At 53.4% G+C, this 20,475-nt stretch overlaps 1 protein-coding gene across 1 annotated transcript in view; it reads right to left on the bottom strand.

The window, feature by feature from the left end:
• The window catches only part of STK10 (serine/threonine kinase 10), a 41,849-nt gene extending 21,717 nt beyond the window's left edge, over positions 1-20,132 (bottom strand). Inside the window, exons 1-2 of the mRNA XM_058848454.1 lie at positions 19,852-20,132; positions 8,689-8,853 (exon numbers count right to left, since the gene is read on the bottom strand). Coding sequence (XP_058704437.1) covers positions 8,689-8,853; positions 19,852-20,007 — 321 coding nt within the window. The 5' untranslated portion in view covers positions 20,008-20,132. The remainder of the gene's footprint in view (positions 1-8,688; positions 8,854-19,851) is intronic.
• Positions 20,133-20,475: the final 343 nt, after the last annotated feature.

Below are 20,475 nucleotides of genomic sequence, written 5' to 3'. Positions count from 1 at the left end.
AAGCCACAGCATCCTGCTGCCACCTCCGGCACCCACGTGGCTCTGCCACCTTTCTGGGGCAGCTCTGAGGTGTCCTTGTCACCCACAGAGGAAAGCACCCCCCCAGCACAGCCTTGTGCTGGCACAGAGGGGCTGCAGAGATAAGAAAGACAAATTTGATAAAGGAAACCGCGCTCCACTTGCAGAGGGAGCTGGGGAAGGAAACGCTGTCAGGTTCCCTCCTTGCCACACATCACACCTGGTCCAGCTTCTCTCTATCCAGAGTGTGGAGCACAAAGTTCCTGGGGGTTTTCCAGTAATTTCCACCTGGGTGTTTTCCAGATTGGAGCAGGGCATGGAAAAGGAGTGTCACAGCTGGCCCCAGGTGTGCTCAGCAGCAGAGGCCTCAGTCCTGCTCCACGTGGAGCAGGAACAGCACAGTGGGATGAGCTGGGATGGAGAGGCAGGAGAAGGAGCCAGATGTGCCCACATGGGTGCCCAGCAGGGCAGGGCTTTCCTGGCATCACAGGAAAGACACAGACACCAGACACAGAGCCATTCCTCGCTGGTGGGAAGAGTACAGGGATATATTTAGGCACAGGAACCACATTTAGTGAGGGTTAAGAGGCACATCCTTTATCTGTGTGACATCTGAACCCAAGTTCTGGTGGTTACCAGTGAAGCTACACTGTCCTGGTGGCTGCAAGAGGAGGCAGGATAAGGAATGTGGGATCAGAGCTGCCAGGAGCAGATCAGAGTGGGATCAGAGCTGCCAGGAGCAGATCAGAGTGGGATCAGAACCTCCAGGAGCAGATCAGAGTGGGATCAGAACCTCCAGGAGCAGATCAGAGTGGGATCAGAGCTGCCAGGAGCAGATCAGAGTGGGATCAGAGCTGTCAGGAGCAGATCAGAGTGGGATCAGAACCTCCAGGAGCAGATCAGAGTGGGATCAGAGCTTCCAGGAGCAGATCAGAGTGGGATCAGAACTTCCAGGAGCAGATCAGAGTGGGATCAGAACTTCCAGGAGCAGATCAGAGTGGGATCAGAACCTCCAGGAGCAGATCAGAGTGGGATCAGAACTTCCAGGAGCAGATCAGAGTGGGATCAGAACTTCCAGGAGCAGATCAGAGTGGGATCAGAACTTCCAGGAGCAGATCAGACTGGGATCAGAACCTCCAGGAGCAGATCAGAGTGGGATCAGAACCTCCAGGAGCAGATCAGAGTGGGATCAGAGCTGCCAGGAGCAGATCAGAGTGGGATCAGAACCTCCAGGATTATCTCCCTCCCCGCTCACAGCCCTGGGGAGTGCAGGACCACGGGAGGTGGATTTGGGGAACACCACCTTGGCTTTTGGAGCCCATTTGGTCAGATCTCCTCTCCCTTCACAGTGGGGCTGTGCTGGAGCAGCTCGGTCCGAGGTTATCTCCCCAGCCTTCCCCTCTCCCAAGGATCCAGTTTGCATTAGGGAGCAGGGGGAGGAGGTGGCTCACATTCCTACACCCACTCAACCTGGCACCTTCCCCAGCAGCTCCTGCCCAACGCTCCTCACCCCGCACATGCCAGAGGGCCGGGAGGAAACGGGGAGCAGATTCCTCCGGCCTTGCTCATAAAACACCAGATGGGCTCACCCCAGAGCAAAGCTGAGCTGCTCCTGCTCTTTGCTGGGGGCTGAAAATCCTGAAAATCCTTCCCAAGCTCATCCCCAGAGCCCCACGAGGCCAGAGCACCACCAAGACAAAAGGGGACAACACCCAAGAGCCACCAAGAGCTGCAGAAGCCACCAGCTCCGGCTGCAGCTGGAGTCCCACAAAACAGAACTTTTGGCCCTCCCAGCAGCCACCAGAGAGGGCACAAAACAACCCAGAAGCCACCAAAAGCCTCTTGGCTGCCCCAGAGCAGCACAAATGTCAAAAGCTGGCCTGACATGGCAAGTATGCTGTAGGTGGAAGTGAAATAATTCGCTCTCTGTAAGAGAAGGCTCCAAGCTTGCCAATTTTCCCTCATGGACAAGGACACCATTCAGAGACTTTAAATATAATAAACCTTTTCTGCCCCCTTTTCTGGACAAAATAACCTACAGAGAAAAATATTTCAAATCAGAAATGAGAAAAGGCTGCTCCCATAAGGGGTGGGGGGAAGAAGATGCAGGGCAGGAAACGAGGAACACAAAGTTTAGGGAGTTTCAGAGCAAGAAACCTTTCTGGAGAACAAAGTCAATACTCCTGGCAAAATGCAGAGCTCCCTGCTGATCTTAAGGAAACTGTGGACAAGTTCTCCACCTTTAAATCACTGCAAGATGACAAAATATTTCCTTGAACTGCCCCCCACGGTTGGCAGAAATATTCCCATCCCTACTGCAATTTTGGCAGAACAAATAAAAACTCCTTTGAGGTCAACTGAACAGTTTTGATGTTGCAAAAAGCAGCTTTTGCTGCTTGGAGGGCTGTGAGTGGGATCCCTTTTCTCACCAAGTTATCAGCTTTTAGAGGCCACCAAGTTCACTTTGTTACAAAACTCCAAGAATAATTTCAAATATAAATAGCAAAAAAGGAAGAAGTTGCTGCTTCAGTGGGAAGATTCCCCAACCTCAAGTGCCCCGAGTCTGTGTCAGCATCTAAAAGAGATGATGCATCTCAGAAGGGCAAAGCTCACTGTGAGAGCTGGAGTTTGACCCAGGACAAGTTTCCTGGTGGCTTTTATGAAGTCAGCATTTCCAGCACAGCCCCAAAGCCTCGCCTGGCCACCAGGACAATTCAGTGAAGGTGTGGCAAAGGGCTTGAGAGGTTTCCCACTCCTTTCCCTAGAAACAGCCATCTGAACCATCCCCAGGCTCCCAGCACAAGGTGCCTGGCTCCATCACACAACCCATTGCTGTTTAACAGCTTCAGGGAGGGCTTTGAAGTCAATGGATCACTCCAGGCCACGAGGTCTGCAAAAGGACATCCCTCCCTCCCTCCAAATGACAACTTTCAGGCTATAGCTGAAACAGAAGGAAGTTTAGACCTGCAAGCTATCCCTCATTCAGGGTTTGGGCTGAAGTTGGGTTTTGAGGCGCTGTCTCCTATCCACGGGGAGCTCATAAATATTCCTTTCTATGCAAACACTGCTCCTTAGCATTCCCTTGGAGATCCAGCCAAGTGGGAACGTGGCTTATTGCAATTCAGTCCTAAACAAAGTTTTCAAGTGCTTTGAAAAGTGATTTGCCTATAAGGTTTCTTGTCTGCTCTGCTTTTCTTTTCATGAAACTCCGGCCTCGTGTTACAACCCTGGACTGGGACTTGGCACCCAGGACTTATTCCCAAGTGCCATTTACCCCCTGGGGAAACTTTAGGCAAATCCCTGTCTGTGCCTTCGCTCTCAGAGCCAGGATAATGACACCAGCTCTTTTATAAAGCGTTCCAGGGTGTTCAGATGACAAGGCTGTGCAATCACAAGGAATTATTACGGCTTCAATAACCTCTTCATGCAACGTTATCCTGTGCAAAGGGTGGCAGACAAAGGTTCCTGCTCTCCTGTGGGTTGTCGTGTTGGTACCTGCAGGAGCACTCTTGAACTCTGCTGGGCTGTGGCAATTTGCCTGATACATAAATCATTTTTGGGGGTTGCTATAAATCATTCGGTTTCCCTCTGTTTTATGGGAAAACCCCCCAGTTTTACCCAGAACAGGATTTAGAGTGACTTGCCAAGAGGCTGAATGCTAAAGCTCACGTTCACAGCACGGAGGGGGCTCGTGGAACCTGCTGCCCAGATTTAGTAGAAGAAGATTTAGACCTGCAGGCCTTTGGGAATGGTTGGGCAGAGAGAAGGGAAGGAGGATGTCAGCTGGACATCTGATCCACAGCATCCCAGCAGGCAGGGACACGGCCCCCAAGGTGGAGCAGACGTGACCACCCACTTCAATTATGCCACTCTGAACAGCAAACTGCTGACCCTGGAAATGCAGGGAAGTGCAAAAAAATAAAAAAAATAAATAAATCCACTGGGCTGCATCACTTTTTCCACTTTGCAGCTCTGGCCAAGATGAGGAGCTGCCCCTCAGGACAGGGAGGGGACACTGTGATGTCCCTGCTGCATTCCCAGCTCCCAGGGCCAAGCACTGCCCTGTCCCCATGCCTGCTGATATCTGCCCACACCTGCTCCTCTCCTACCCACCCTGCTGAAGTTCCTGGGGGTGTTTTGCAGTTCTGCCCAAATTCTGGACTGGTAGGAATTTGGAAACCGGTCCAGCAAACCCCACCCCCACACTGGTTTTCCCAGCGGGGCTGATCCTGCAGCAGCTCCCGCGTGTCCCAGGGAACAGACAGATCTGGGAGCGATTGGGATTTATGTTCCTGCAGCAGGGGAAAGGAGGAAGGAAAAGGACTCTGGTGAGGTGTTTAGCAAAGTTTGGGATCACTTTGTTTTCCTGGGTTTTCCCTTGGCTACGTCCGACTCCCGCGAGCTGCAAACAACAAAGTTCAAGAACTTCTGGGGGAAGTTTGGTACAAAGCTCCAGGAGCAGGAGGCCAAGTAGGAAGGGCTGCAGCTCTGCTGCCAAGTGGAGTTTTAAAGGGACACAAAGAGCCGTGGGATTCCTCAGGGACTGAGCAGCCTGGAGAGCCTGCTCTGGTCCAGCACTCACACAAACAGCTCCCCACGGGCATCCAGCCAAGCTCGGGCTGCTCACCCTTCGAGACATCCCTGCAAGTTGTGATAACCTCCCTTTGCTAAGGAAAACTGTGGGGAATCTGATCCTGCTACCAGCTCCCTTTTCTGTTTGTTTTAGAGGAAAGGTATTGCCAGCCTGGGAGAACCAAACGCTGCAGATGCTTTACACAGCCCAGCAGTGCATGGGATAATGAGCATTTCTTTATGCTACAGGATTTTCAAGAATGCCCAAATCTCCAGTCGACATCCATATCAAAGGGGGAGCAATCCCAAAAGTCCCTGGCTGAACAGGTCAGGGCCTGCCCACAGAAAATGCAAAGGTTTTTATTTAAGGTGAGTACAAAGAGCAGCACAGAGCTGCAGTCTCTGTGCCAGCTGAAGGAGTTTGTACCCACACGGGAGAAACCCTGAGCTGCTTAAATTCCCCAAAAGGCCCAGCCAGGCAGGGTTACCTGCACGGTACAGCAATCCCTGCTTTGATCTCCAGGAAAAGGCTCTTTATTCAAAATCCCTTTTGCCATGGCAACCGTGGGGCTGGGAAAGGAGGGAGGGGGAGACAATTCCCCAGGGCTTCCCTAGGAAAGTTGTCCCACCAGCAGCACAGCGGTTCAACACCCGGGGCCAAATGATATTTTCATGAATTTCTAGAGATTCCTGGGTTTTCTGCCCTGCTGGGCTGTCTGGGCACAGCCACCATCCCCTGGGAGAAGAGCTTTCCTGCAGGAAAGGTCAGGATCTTCACAGCAAACAAAACTCTCCTCCCCTCTCATCTTATCACTGCTCCGGCTGGAGACACTCGGAAACAGCAGAGGGATTCAGCAGCAGCACATCAAAAGTTCCTCCCTTCCTCTGAGGTCTCAGTCTGGTTTTTGTTGTTGTTGTTTTGGAAGGGGGAAAAATAAAAACCCTCCCAAACACACAGCCCTCGAGAGGGACACCAAACACAAGAGCTGTTGGTTTTTTTTCCCATGTTGTAATAATTATCAGTGAAAATTCTGTTCAAAGCAAGCAAAGCCCATTTCAGTCCCATTCCTAAGCCACAAATAACTTTAAAAAGTCCATTTTAAAAGCTGTGCTATACTGGGTGAGGGGGATTTGCTTCTGTGTTTTCAAGTCCTGCATCACACTGCAGGAAAAGAGATTTTAAAATGTGTCCCAGCCACGAGGACTCAGACCAAACTCTTTAAAAAAAAAAAAGAATGAGAATCTCAGCTTTCATTTGGTGCCCCCATTTCCAGCAGCCAGGATTTATGCAAAAGAACATGAAATGCCACGGGGCTTGTAATAAAAATAAAATAAAATCCTGAAAGCTCCCACCAGGGCAGTTTTGCAGCTTCCCTGGGCTGTTTTCAACCAGCACAAGACTTCCTGGCCTCTGCCACGAGCAAAGAAAAGGAGATGGAGGGGGATGGAATGAGATAGGAGCTGCTGGCAGGGCACAGCCTCTCTGCAGAGGGTTTAAATGCCAAGAAAGTTCATTCTGGATGCTGTTATCCCAGCACTTTTATTCCTGGGAACTCACTGGGATTCTCCAAGCCCTTGCGCACAGTGGGCTTTGCTCCATCCCACACAAGAACTGAGGTTTTCCTCCTTTTATACTTGATGCCAATCAGGTATAAAACCCAGGGGAAACCTCTGGTTTGTGCTTTCCTTTCAGTGCTGTGGATTTCCAAGCAGCTGCTGGAGGATGAGCCACTTCCCCTTGCACAGAAAGGTTTTCTGCTCTGTAAATATTTCATGTCCCCTCCCGGCTGCCAGAGCCTGGCAGAGGAGCCACGGGGAGCTGACACAGCTCAGGGGGACCAGGAGGGCTCCTCACACATTTTCCTTCTTAATTCAAGGAAAGAACAGCCAGACTGGCTTGGGAAGAGCCCTGCTTGTGGCAGTGAGCTGTGAATTATTCAGGAGCCCAAGAGCTGCTGCCACCCAGGAGCTTGGGCACATCTGGACCTGCTCACTTGGAATATTCTCCTTCCATGCTGGGCTGTGAGGAGCAAGGAAACCACAGCAGGTTCCTGGCCAGACAGGCACCCCCAGAAGTTTTATCCAGAGCCACTCTGAGAACCCAGGCACCCACCATGCAAATGATGCAGGAAAATGCTGCTTCAAACAACTGCACAGACAGAAATGAGGATGGGATGTGGGCAGAACAATAAAAGCTGGTGTTTATATTTAGATGCAGATTTTTCCCCAGCAGCACTGGTCACCAAGAAGAGGAAGGTTTTGACTTTAGGGAAAACCTGGTAAGGACTAAAAGCCTTGCAGAAATAAAACAGCCTGGCTCAGTGACTCCCCTCCAAGCCAGGAAAACACTGGAACATTAATAAAACCAGCCTGAGCAACAAAACACAAATGCTACTCCAATAATTAAATCAAGAGAAGGATCCCAGAACAATGGCCGGGGCTGTAGCGTGGATTTGACAGAATCCCAGATCCTGCCCTCGTGGGAGAGCCCCAGACAGGAGGCTCTTGTTGCAGAGTTTCATTTTAGTAGGTCGGCAGCACTTGACATCACAAAGCACTCCCAGGACAAAGGCAGAGCCCAGGAACTCTGCAATCCAGTTTTCCCTCCAGGAAGGAAGGAAGGAAGGAAGGCAAAGCTTCCTATGGCAGGGAGGAGGTGGAAAGAGGGAAGGGGAGGGGGCTGATGTCTCAGCAAGGCCCACGTGGAGGAGGCAGCAGAGCAGGGCAGTGAAACCAAGAGAACACATAAAGCAGCCTCATCTCTCACCCCGGCTCAGGCTGTGCTGGCCTTTTTACTTTAGCACAGATTAATCCTGCTGCAGTTGCAATCCATCCAAATCCCAAGTCCTCTCCTAGGAGGGATGTTTGTCCTTCCTCTCCTTAGCACAGTACATATTTACACTGTCCTTTAACATAGCCTGGGCTCAGAATCCAAAATACCAAGTGGACGACTCAGCTCCCTCACGGAGCAGAAACACTCCAGCACTCCAGGCTGGGTGTCCCAGAGAACTCAGGGGCTTTATCCATGGATTTTTAAATAAGAAGGCACGGGTTCTTGCAAAAAGTGCTTGCTGAATCAGCCCACTAAAACATCCCTCTCCTGCACTGCTCAACCCAGGAATGAACCAGACTGGGATTGTGCTGGTCCTGTTGGCAGCACAGGCAGGGACTGGCAGCTCCAACAGCTCAGCTCACACAAGTGCAAGTCCCCAAAGCTGAGATCTCTTCTTTATCTCTGTTAAATGTACTCAGGGAGGCCACAGTGGTATGTGAAACATTAAAAACAGGAAGGAAAAAGCACCAGAGCTGCTGAACGCACCCCTTGCCACTCTCCTGACTTCCTGCAGTTAAAGGAGGAGCAGATGAGGAGATGGGTTTGGAAATCCTCCTGTTCCTGATTTCCACAACCCTGACACAGGCACAGAGTTATCTGAGTACCCAGGGGTTCATTCCCTCAGCCTCTCCATCCCCTGCACAGAGCACAGGAAGGTGCCTTTCACGCTCAGCTTCCTCTGCTGCCGGGCACTCAGAGAGAACAGCAGGCAGAGGAAATAAAAAATAATATATAAACCTGCTGGGCTAGGGGAGAGAGCTGCAGGAACCTGCTGTTCCAGCCCCTGCACCAACCCACTCCATTGCATTTTATGTCCCTGCACTTCCATAGCCACGGGAAATGGAGCTCTTGCTATCAGATGCCTCTGAATTACAAGTGCTGAGACACAAATCAGCCCCAAATCCAGAAAATCAGTTGGAAGAGTTACCCTTCCAGCTGGTGTTTTAAAAGAGGGGCTTTAAAAGAGAGAGGAACTTGTTGGTGATGCTTTTTCTACCTTTACAAACCCATAATGGCAGAAAAAACACAACTCCAACTTCCCTGTGACGACGGCTTGGCCTTCCCTTGGGTTTTTACAAGCAGCTTTAGTTAGAAGAGAGTTTGGTGATGAAAAGACAGCAGGGAAAATCCAGGCCCTGAGCACAAAGTGAGCAGGGCACAGCTCATGACTCATTTCTGATGTTCAGGCAGCTGCAGAGGTTTTGCTTCACCACGAGCAGCCTTTTCCCCTGGGCAGAGCGAGAACGTCCCAGCCCCAGCCTTACCCAGAGTTTGCCATCCCAGTAGAAGGCTCCCAGCAGTTTGACAATGTGGGGGTGGTCACAGGTGGCCAGGATCTCAATCTCCACCATGTAATCCTCCAGCTCATCCTCGCTCTTGGTCTCGATGACCTTGGCAGCTGCCAAAGCGCCCGTCTCCTTGTTCTTGGCCTGGAAGGGAAGAACAGGGTGAGTCCAGAGAAAGCGAGGAGCACGGAATTCCTGCTGCTCCAATTCCTGCTCAGCTTGGCTGGCCCCAGCCATCACACCAGAGGGGAAACTTGCAGAGTTTCTGCTTCCTAAAGCTGCCCACAGCCTCGCAGGGTGGCTGGATCTTCCCTCCAGGCTCCAAAGCCCAAACCACTTCCCACCACAGGCAGATGGAAGCTTTTAGGAAAGGAGATGTAGCCTGTTGTTTGTAGCATGGGGGAAACAAAAAAGGAAGCAAGGAAACCTCAAAGTGTAGAAGCTCTCTGATGATATCACAGGTGAATTCCTAGAAATCCTGAGTATGCAGATAATCCAACCAAGAGCTATCTGAGAGTGCAGCCAGGTGGGGATGGGGCTCTGCTCCCAGGGAACAGGGACAGGAGGAGAGGGAACAGCCCCAGGCTGGGCCAGGGGAGGCTCAGGGTGGACAGCAGCAGGAATTTCCCCATGGAAAGGGAGCTCAGGCACTGGAAGTGCCCAGGGAGGGTTGGATCCCCATCCCTGGAGGTGGCACTCAGAGCTCTGGGCTGGGGACAAGGAGGAGATGGGGCACAGCTTGGACTGGATGATGTTGAAAGCCTTTTCCAACCTCAGTGATTCCATGAGTTTGTAAAACTCAGAGTCCAGCTGCACCAGGAGATGTGTCACACGTGGGAGAGGGCTGAGACAGGAGCTGCTGACTCAGGAGCATCCCAACATTCCCAGAAGTTCATTGAGTCAGCGGATCACGGCACAGAATTCCCTCCAGCTCACCCACAGCTCCCCACTGACACAATTCCAGCTCCTTCCCCTTTTTCCTTCCATCTCCCCCAGCCCAGGCTGCCTCTCCCCCAGGGAAACAATTCCCACTGTGGATGGAATTCCTGCAGGAGCCGGCCAAGCTCTGCTTGTGACCTTTCTTCCCACTCTCCAGTTTACATCTCTGTGTTTGGAAAACCTACGGGGGAGCTTGCTGGAGGATTCATTCCTGCTGTAAACACCACAAGCCCCTCTGGACAGCTTCACACAGCTTGGGTGACGCTCTAACCACGTGCCAAGGGACAGGCTGAGGAGGGGAGGAAGGAATAGTGGGAAAATCCTACGGCAGAGGGAGGAAAACGAGGGATCTCTGCTGTGTTTTGAAGTCTTGCTGCATTCCAGGAGCTGGCAGGGACAGCCATGTCCTTACCACAGGGGACAAATCCATTTCCAGCTGGGCTCGCTGCCCAAAGGCAGGACAGCAGCTCCTGCTGGTTTCAGGAGAAATGAGGGGGTTTCTTTAGCTCAGCTTGGTTGGGCTCTCACCAAGTCACCACCAGATGCTCTCACACAGAGAGCAGGGCAGGGGGAGACGGGAGGGAGCACGGGGAAGAGCTCAGCCCTTCCAAACGGGAGCAAGAAGTGCCCCACTGTGTTTGCTCTGCACTTAGGGAGCTGGGAGAGCTCCAAGGAGGGGAAGTAAATATTGTGAGAAGAGGTGGGGCTTCCCCTGGAGCTTTGCTTCCCACCAGCAGGGCCCCTGCCAGCTCAGCCCCTGCAGGATGCTGGGGCCCAGCAGGCACCTGGAAGGACCCAGGAGCAGAGCAGGGAGCTGGGCTGGGGGTCAGGGTTTGCAAACCAGGCTGCAAATTGTGCTGGGGGAGTGACCACAGCCCAGCCTGGCCTCGTTCAGTGCGTTCCTACAAGCCCTGGGTGGCCAGGCCAGTGACCAGAGCCAGCCTGGTGCCAGCTTTGCAGGTGGCCAGAGCAGAGCTACCTCTGCATTTCTCCCCTGTGCTGAGCTGTCCTGAACAACACCCACCCTTCCCCATTCCCTTGTCCCTGAGCTCCAAAGGGAGCACTTGCCTCCTTCCAACCCCTCAGATGGCACAGGGAGGTCACAGCTTGGGCACCCTGGAGGAAATGAGAGCGGCATCTCCAAGGGAAAATCAGCTCAGGACATCAGCAGCTCCTGATGCAGCAGCACTGCAGAGCCAGCAGGGCTGGCCCAGGGACAGTGTGAGCATGACCCTGTGGAAATGTCACTGCTTCCCACAGGGGACCAAACTGACCCTTAGGATGGCAGCAGAAGCTGAAGTAGGAAGGAGACCTGAGATCATGGTGTGAGCAGGAGGTTTTGGAAGATTATCTCCCCTGTAGTGCAGAGAAGACACGGGTTACCCCACACAGCAGCTTTGGGACAGCAACACTGGTACAGGCTGGGCAATCCATCCCTTCTTGAGGTGTCCATGGCCCTCCTGAGCCCAAATTCCAGCTGTCCTGTTCCTACCACACAAGGCAGAAGGAGATGCACCGTGCCTGGCATGGCCAATCCTGAACTGAGCCCAACAAGTCACCCTGGGCACCATGAAAGCTTCGAAATTCCAAGGATCTTCTGCCCCTTTCTCCACATCTGCTTGTCCCCCAGCCCTGACAGCAGGCAGAGCCACATCCCAGCAGCCTCTCAGACTGTGAGATCCCAAAAAACTGCCGGATGCCACTTCCATCTTTTAGCTCCTCCACTCCTGGACATTTCAATGCCACGGATAATTTTTCCTTGGGGATCTAATTAGCACCAAAAAGACCCCTAATGTGAGCAGACAGCTGCCAGCATGGTGCCCAGGAGGTGCTGCTGAACTCCAGGGGGGTTCATTACAGTCATTTAAACCCCCAAAATGCCCTCGTGGCCAGCAGCAGCCCCTGAGCATGTCAGCAGTGACAGGTCGGTGCAGGATCAGGGCTGGAATGTGCATTCCACAAGTGTCACATAAAAGTTACTGAGTAAACCACTTCCAGAGAGCCGTGCCAGGAGCCAAGGAGGAAACAATGCAAAGGATCTTCCTGGAGAACTCTGGAGCAAAGTGGGTGCTGGCCCTGCAATCACCACACACCCAGGAATCCCAGGAAACAGGGGATGAATGGGATTGCTCCTAGAAGGCAAAGGGAAAGCTCAGCTGGTGGATTTGAGGGGTGAGAGGTTCCTGCTCAGGTGACAGGAGCGGCTGTTTGGCCTTTGCCTGTGAGTCACCCCGCAGCTATTGTGAAATCCCCAGTGTGACAAACACAGGAACTATTTTGAGCCCTGAAAGAACACATTGCCGGAAGGTTGGATGGTTCAGGGCGGCCAGTTTCTAGGTGAGGCAGAGGAAAGCCCTGCCTGACCTCTCGGTGCCACAGAAAGGAGAACTGAGAGCTCCCCAGTTGCTCCATCTCACCCAGTATCTTCCCAAGCCACGGGATCATCCTTCCCAGGCTATCGTGCCACCATATTTGTGCTGTGAGCTCTCTGTCCCCTCCTTGCCAGCCTTGTCCCCGTGCCAGGAGAGCTTCAGATATCACCAAGGGAGAGCCCCAGAACGAGCCTGGAGGTCGCAGGGATGCTGCATTTGGGGGGTGATAGCTGGGCCCACCCCGCTCCTGCTCCCTCAGGTGTTTCTCAAGGATTACAGAATGATTAATTGCCTCCTGATGAACCTGGCCTGAGCTCTCTGCACCAATAAACAAACACAGAATGGCTCCAGTCAGCGCTCGTGGTGGTGTCAAATAATCCACGGGAGCTGGAATGGAGACGCCTCCCCTGCAGGGACAGGCTGAGAAAGTTGGGGCTGTTTCCAACCTGGAGAAGCCAAACTTTGGGGTGACCTCATTGTGGCCTTGCAGTGCCTGAAGGGCTACCAAAAACTGGAGAGGGGCTGTTCCTCAGGAATGGGAGTGACAGGACAAGGGGGAATGGCTTCACTCTGCCAGGGCAGGGTTAGATGGGATTTTGGGCAGGAATTGTTCCCTGGGAGGGTGGGCACCCCTGGCACAGGTGCCCAGAGAAGCTGTGGCTGTCCCTGGATCCCTGGAAGTGCCCAAGGCCGGGTTGGACAGGGCTGGGAGCAGCCTGGGACAGTGGAAGGTGTCCCTGCCATGGCAGGGGTGGGATGAGGTGACCTTCAAGGTCCCTTCCACCCCAAACCACCCCATGACTTCCAAGCCTAACAGACCCCCTAGAACCACTTCAGTTTGTCACCATAAATGAATTCCATTTGGGGCTTCAAACAATGAGGATTAATTGATGAAATCCACACAGGAAATCCATTTGTTTGAAACGCTGGATTGGGGCCCTGGTGCCACCAGGCAGAGCAGTTGGTGACACTGGGGAGGGGACAGCAGCACAGCCCTGGTCCCACAGCCCCCCACCACAAAGAGCACTGCTGCTCTGGCAGCTGGGGCAGCATTTCAGCAAGAGGGAAGGGGAAGTGGCTTGTGAAACACCCCAAAAACCGTTAAAAAAAAAAAAACCAAAAAAAACCCAAAAAACAAACTTTAAAAATGCAGAAATGCCTTCCTTTGGTTTTATGAGCAAAGGGCAGAGAGAGCAGCCACATCAGAGAGCTCAGCTACAGCCTCGTTCTCTGGGTATAAGAGGAAAACAAAAAACAATAAATTAAATTAATAAAATAATAAATAATATATTAAAATATATAAAAAGTATATCTAAAAATAAAATAAAAATAAAATAATAAATAATAATAAATAATAACAAAAAAAAATAAAAATTTAAAAACCAAAAGTGGCCAAAGCATAGCACAAACACCTCCACTGGCCTTAAAAGCTCAGCAGTGGCCCAGCAAAGGGAGGCAGAGATGAGAAGCCCACAGAGCAGCCACAGCTCCACGTGATGTTCCAGACCTTGCACCCAAGGAGCTGCAGAGGCACAGAGAGAGGGTTTGGGGCTGCTGTGCCGTGTTACAGCCACCCACAGAAACCAGCAGAGCTCCTGGGCCTGCCCTGAACAACGTGCAAATGAGCAGGCAGGGTTTGAGGAGAGGGAAATTCCACATTCACCCAACATCTCCAAAATTGAAAGCACCAAACTTCCAATCACGGGTCCCTGGAGGAGCACGGCGCTCCAAGTGAGCATTCCTGGGCTGCTCTTCCTTCAGACAATGCCACAACACTGGAAAAATTAAATAAAAAAGAGGGGGGGAAAAGCCAGCCAGCCAGTTCTGAGTTTCCTAGCAACTTCCTGCAACAAATTTGGTGCACAGAGGGCTGTGGGAGCAGGGGCAGGATGGCTGCGACACCCAAGAGCCAAGGAATGGGTTTAGGCTGGCAGTGGCAGGGCTGGCTGGCTGGCAGCCCTCTCTCACTGGGCTGAAAAGCATCAGCTCAGCAAGGCCCTGGCAGGGGAATAAAACACTCAGCTCTTGCCCATCTCCAGAGCCCAGGGCTGCCAGGGTGGCCCAGCACTGCTGGCACTTCCCGTGGCAGAAGGAATAAGGGGCAGGAGCAGCAGATCCAGGCGCTGAGGAGAGCCAAGAGCAGCTGGGCACAGCCTCCTCCTCTGCCTCCCCAAACACCACACCGGCTCTGGCTGAGCAAATGAAGACAGGAGCCCTCGGGACGGGGGCACAGGGAGCTGAGGAGTGGCAGGAAGGGTTCTGCTGCCTGCAGGAGCAGCCTGGGAGGTGGCACCAAGGAGGCAGAAGTCAGAGAACGCAGCCCCAGCAGGAGCAGAGGCAGGATCTGCCCTGTGCCAGGGACACGCTGTCCCTTCCAGCCCATCCTGGGGGTGCCACATCCACACTCTGCTCTGGGAGGGAGCTGCCCCTTCCCTTTCCCATGGGAGCAGAGCGTGCCTTCCCTCCTCTGCCTCAATCTCTTCTCTCTCTGGACTGAGGCCGAGGCAGGCTGGCAGTGCCAGGGATGGGGACACAGCACAGCCCTGGGGACACACACACACAGCCCTGGGGACACTGCACAGCCCTGGGGACACACACACACAGCCCTGGGGACACACACACACAGCCCTGGGGACACCACACACACACACAGCTCTGGGGACACAGCACAGCCCCGGGGACACCGCACAGCCCTGGGGACACACACACACAGCCCTGGGGACACAGCACAGCCCTGGGGACACACACACACAGCTCTGGGGACACAGCACAGCCCTGGGGACACAGCACAGCCCTGGGGACACAGCACAGCCCCGGGGACACAGCACAGCCCTGGGGACACTGCACAGCCCTGGGGACACACACACACAGCCCTGGGGACACACACACACAGCCCTGGGGACACCGCACAGCCCTGGGGACACAGCACAGCTCTGGGGACACTGCACAGCCCTGGGGACACAGCACAGCCCTGGGGACACTGCACAGCCCTGGGGACACACACACACAGCTCTGGGGACACAGCACAGCCCTGGGGACACACACACACAGCTCTGGGGACACAGCACAGCCCTGGGGACACACACACACAGCCCTGGGGACACAGCACAGCCCTGGGGACACCACAGCCCTGGGGACACAGCACAGCCCTGGGGACACAGCACAGCCCTGGGGACACACACACACAGCCTGGGGACAGACACACAGCCCTGGGGACACACACACACAGCCCTGGGGACACAGCACAGCTCTGGGGACACCGCACAGCCCCGGGGACACAGCACAGCCCTGGGGACACCGCACAATCCTGGGGACACAGCACAGCCCTGGGGACACAGCACAGCCCTGGGGACACAGCACAGCCCTGGGGACACCGCACAGCCCTGGGGACACAGCACAGCCCTGGGGACACCACACAGCCCTGGGGACACCGCACAGCCCTGGGGACACACACACACAGCCCTGGGGACACAGCACAGCCCTGGGGACACAGCACAGCCCTGGGGACACAGCACTGCCCTGGGGACACTGCACAGCTCTGGGGACACAGCACAGCCCTGGGGACACCCAGCCACAGGGGCTTGGCCTGAGCCTCCCGAGGAGAACCCCACAGACAAGGAAAAAAGAACCTTTTCTCCAAGGAAACTGGATTCTCAGGAGAAAAACCATTTTAAAAAGCATGAGCTGCGGAGGGAGGAGTTTCTCTGAGCAGCAAGAATTGCCACGTGCTGCAGGGTGAAAGGCTGATCTGAGCTGCCACTGCCAGCAGCACTGCCACGGTCTGGGCTGTGCCACTGAAGTCATTGTCAAAATATTTAGGCCATGGAGAGCTGTCCCTGTCCCCTGTCACACCGAGACAGCCACAGAGCACAGGACTGCGGCAGGGATGGAGCATCCCACGTTTCCATCTGTTGAAAGTGAGAATCAAGTTTAAAGTTCAGCCAGGTTGAATGTTGTTAAACATTCCCATTCCTCTTTCCCAAGAGAAAAGATTTGATCAAAACCCTTCAGCTGTTCTAAAGGGCAAGACCATGATTTGATCCTACATTTTTTTTTTTTTTTGTGGCAAATCAGCTCCAACTTCTCCTGCTTTTGTTTCCTTTCCCTTTTCTTTTTCGAAGTTAACTCGGCAGATTAACATCTCTCCGTGACACCCTTTCCAGGAATTACAGGTTAAATTGTAGAATCACAGAACGATTTGGGCTGTGAGAGACCTTAAAGCTCATTTTTGAGCCATGGGCAGGGACACCTCCCACTGTCCCAGGCTGCTCCAAGCCCCATCCAAACTGGATTTGGGCACTTCCAGGGATCCAGGGGCAGCCACAGCTTCTCTGGGCACTGCCCACCCTCCCAGGGAACAATTCCTTCCCCAAATCCCATTCTAGCCCGCAGCATGCACAGCACCAATAGCAGCACAACACATCCGAGAACCCAAATTCGCCTTTTTTAAGCGCATCTTGGAGAAGAAAGGAGAGCAAGGGCACAAAGACAGGGCTGGTGACTCGCTGTGGCCCCGGGGCTCGGCGGGACGGAGCTGTCGGGAGGCGATTTGAAGTGAATAAAGCGAATAAAGCCCCTTTGGCAGCCTGTCCCCACCCTGCCGGGGGAGCCTTATCGGGGAGCCGGTGTCCCCATCAGCCGGGGCTGGGCAGGGCAGATAGCGCCGCACAAGAGCAGCAAAACAATTCCCCAGGAGAAAGGCAGCGAGGTCCTGGCCAGAGGAGCCCCTGCCAGCCCAGGAGCTCTCCATGGCCACGGGAGTGCTCAGACATCCCTTCCCGAGGGCTCAGTGTGGGGTTTTGTGGGGCTCAGGGGCTCCAGCACTGCTGGTTTCACCCTGAGCATCCTCCCTGAGAGCTCAGGGGTTGATTGTCCCTCCAGCTCTGAAGTGACAGCACAGCTCTGCTGGGTTTCTGAGCGGTGTCTTAGGTGGCTTTTCCAGACAAAAATCACTCTGCTTTTCTCCTGAGGCAGCTCGGGAAGGCTCTGAGTGAGGAACTTTTCCAGACCCCCAACCCTGGGTGGGCACCCACTGGATTAGAGATCATCATTTAATGAGCTTGAGACGAGGTGGTGACAAAGTTTGGTCACCCAGGGGCTGCCACCACATCCTCGCTGGACCTCTGGCCTTGCCAAAACCACGCCATTCACAGAGTAAGAACTAGAAAGAAATGATTCCTCCCCATCCCCCTCCTCCTTTTCAGCTTCACTGCCCTCTGTTCCACTGGTTCCTCATCCAGATCCTCTTTTGCTGCAAAAAGGAGCTTCTGTAGAACCAGGGGAATCCCAGGAGTTTCTGCTGGCCCCAGGATTTTTAGGTCTGCTGTGTACAATCCAGACTCCACTATAAATTTCATTCTTTTTAATTAATAAGTATTTAAATGAAGCCTGTCCTACTTTTGGAAACGCTGTGTGAAGCCAGTTCGGCTTTGCTCAGCCCAGGACACAGCTCCAGATGGGATTCCACAGAGCAGGAATATCCCAAAATACCCGAGCCCTCCTTCCTCATGCTCACAGCCAGCCTCACCAAACCAAACCCTACTGAACCCAGCCCATTTTCCCATCTTTCCACACCTCGGTTTCTCCCAGGTCTGGCCAGGGTACAAACTCTGCAGCCAGAGGGGACACATGGCACACGGGGCAGGATGCAGGCACAGGATTCCGTCACCTCCCCGCGCTTCCGCCTGTGGAACAGGGACGGAAAACGGGCAGGAACTTCCCTCAAACATCCTGAAAACCTCAGGGCCTCGCTCCAAGCAATGCCTTTAGCGAGGAGATCAAATGGATTTGGGGTCGAGAGAATGATTCAAATTGTTCACTGAATTTTGGGAGCACAGGTGGGTTATTCAGCTGCTTTCTTGGTGCCTTATTCTGAAATTTTTAGTGGCTTATTCTGAAATTTTTTGGTGGGCTATTCTGAAATTTTTGGTGGCTTATTCTGAAATTTTTTGGTGGGTTATTCTGAAATTTTTGGTGGGTTACTCCAAAATTTTCTGGCAGCTGAGCAGCACAAGAGGGCAAACCCCTTCTTTCACATCCCACCTTACGCTCATCCCCACCACAGATATAAAAAAAAACCACAAAGGAAAACAACAAATAAAACCTTATTTGAAGGGAAGATGTGTCTCTGGTTGTCAACCTAAAATAAGGATTTAAAGCACAGAACCCCCAAATAATTTGGGATTCTCAAATGAACCAACAAACTCTTGGATGAGAATTCAAAATCCAAGTGTGACCTTTTGCCAGATGGAATGGAGAACAGGTGGAGAAGAGATCAAAGCAATGGAGAAGTGAAATGTTGTTAAATACAATAAAATAACCCTTTGATTTCTGGCATGATGTTAAATCTCACCCTGCCTAACAGGGTTAAAACTCCACAAAAGCAAAAAATTTGCCTGAATATTCAATTTCCAGAAGGAGTGAACTTCTGGTTGTAAATTCATGGTGTCTACTGGGCCATTTTTATTCTCATTTGGGTCAAAATGAGGATGAGAGGAGCTGAAGATGAGATGTTATTGCCTGACATCCTTTACCTACAGTAATAAACTTACTCTGACAATGGTTTTCCTGGTGTGAGGCTGGGGTTAATAACTGAGGCATTCAGATATGACAACAGATTAAAAACCAAACCAGCCACCTCCAAAGCAGCTTTATTATCCGAGTCACCTAATTTGGGTACATTATACATGTTTAAAATAAGAAAGCATTTGATAATTAAATTTTCCTTTATCTCAGAGGCCAATGAAGTTATTTTCCAGTGTTTACCTGGTTCCTGGCACTGCCTGAGAAACTTTGAGCAAATAAAGGCAAGGAATCATCCAGGAGTGAGTGTTGCCACCACAAATGTGTTTCCAGTGCATTTGGAGACAGAAGCAGAATGGCAACAGAATTTCTACTGATGCTGCTCTCAGAGGGATAAATGGAGAAGTGATTTAAATATGATTTTTAGGAATTGTGGTTTATTAGAGGATAGGATCCTTCGCTAAAAAGTTTCTCTCAATGGGCATTTAGCACTGAGTTTTTTAGAATTTCTATCAAATAACGTAACAGAGATGAGAAATAAACCCCAAATCCCTCCGTCCTGACCTGCAGCCACCTGCCTCCCTTCCTGGCCCGTTTATTTCTCATTTTTTCCAAAGGCAGTGCTTTGGAATTCCAAAAAGATTCCAAACGATCCAACGATGCCATCAAACCCTGGCATTCCCACCGCTGTTCCAAGCCCTGCCTGTCCCCCAGGTGTGCCCAGCACCCCCAGTCTGCTCCTGCACCCCGAGCCCCCCCTGCTCGGGACATTTCAGAGCGGGGACAGCCGGGAGAGCAAAGTCCAGGCAATCTTTGATCCTTGAAACCCCCGTCCCTAAACCCCGAGGTTAAACATTCACAGCACTGGACACGGCTCCTCTTGGCCCTCCGAGTTTCCTGCCGGCAACAACCGCGGGGGCACAAATCCCATTTCACCCCCGGAGACCCAAAAAATTTGGAGACAGCCCTGGAAGTGCCGACTTCCAAGAAACCTCCTTCCATTCATTGCACCGGCGGGCTTGGCAGGGAGCGCTCGGGTCTCCTCACAAAAAGCATCGCTCTGAAAACGGGCGACTCAGGGAGACGAAAAAAACCAAAAAATAAAAGAAAGAAAAGTAAAAAAACCAGGCAAGAAAGATAAAAAAAAAGAAAAAGAAGGAAGCTTTTCTCCCTCTTTTCCCCTTCGCGTTCCCGAGCCCAGCTCAGCCGCCGTGCCCATCCCGGCTCCTCCCGGCTAACGGGATGCGGGGCCGGTCCCGGGGGTCCCGGGGGGTCCCGGGGGGTCCCGGGGGTCGCAGCGAGCGCCCACCTTGTAGACTTTGCCGAAGGCTCCGTCTCCCAGCTCGCCCACCACCTCCCACACCTCGCCGGGGTCCAGGTCGCGGCGGACGTGCTCGTATTCCTTGGAGCGGCGCTTCTCGAAGGCGGAGAGGCGCAGGATGCGGCGGAAATTGGCGAAAGCCATCGCGGAGAGCGGCCCCGGGAGCTGCGGAGCCGCCGCCCGCTCCGGCCCCGGGAGGACGGAGCCGCTGCGAGCCCGGGGAGCGGCGAGGCGGGACCGGCCCCGGGGCCGCCTCCAGCCGAGCACATGGAGCCGGAACCGCTCCACCTGCTGGGCTGGGCCGGGCTGGGCTGGGACGGGCCGGGCTGGGCTGGGCTGGGCCGGGCTGGGCTGGGCTGGGCTGACCCGGACCGGGCCATTGGCCGCCCGCATCCTCCGCCCGCACGGCCGGCACCGCCCCGCACGGCTCGGTTCGGTCCGGGGATGGCTCAGAGAGGGCACGGCCCGGGTAGGGCACAGCACGGTTCGGTCCGGGGATGATTCAGACAGGGCACGGCCCGGGTAGGGCACGGCTCAGACAGGGCACGGCCCGCCCAGACTGTCACGGCTCACCCCGGGCACGGTTCAGCCCGGGCACGGCACGGTTCAGGT

Source organism: Poecile atricapillus, chromosome 13 (assembly GCF_030490865.1).
Source record: "Poecile atricapillus isolate bPoeAtr1 chromosome 13, bPoeAtr1.hap1, whole genome shotgun sequence".
NCBI lineage: Eukaryota > Metazoa > Chordata > Aves > Passeriformes > Paridae > Poecile > Poecile atricapillus.
The sequence above is the reverse complement of the archived record's forward strand: the minus strand, read 5'-3'. Positions and strand labels throughout refer to the sequence as shown.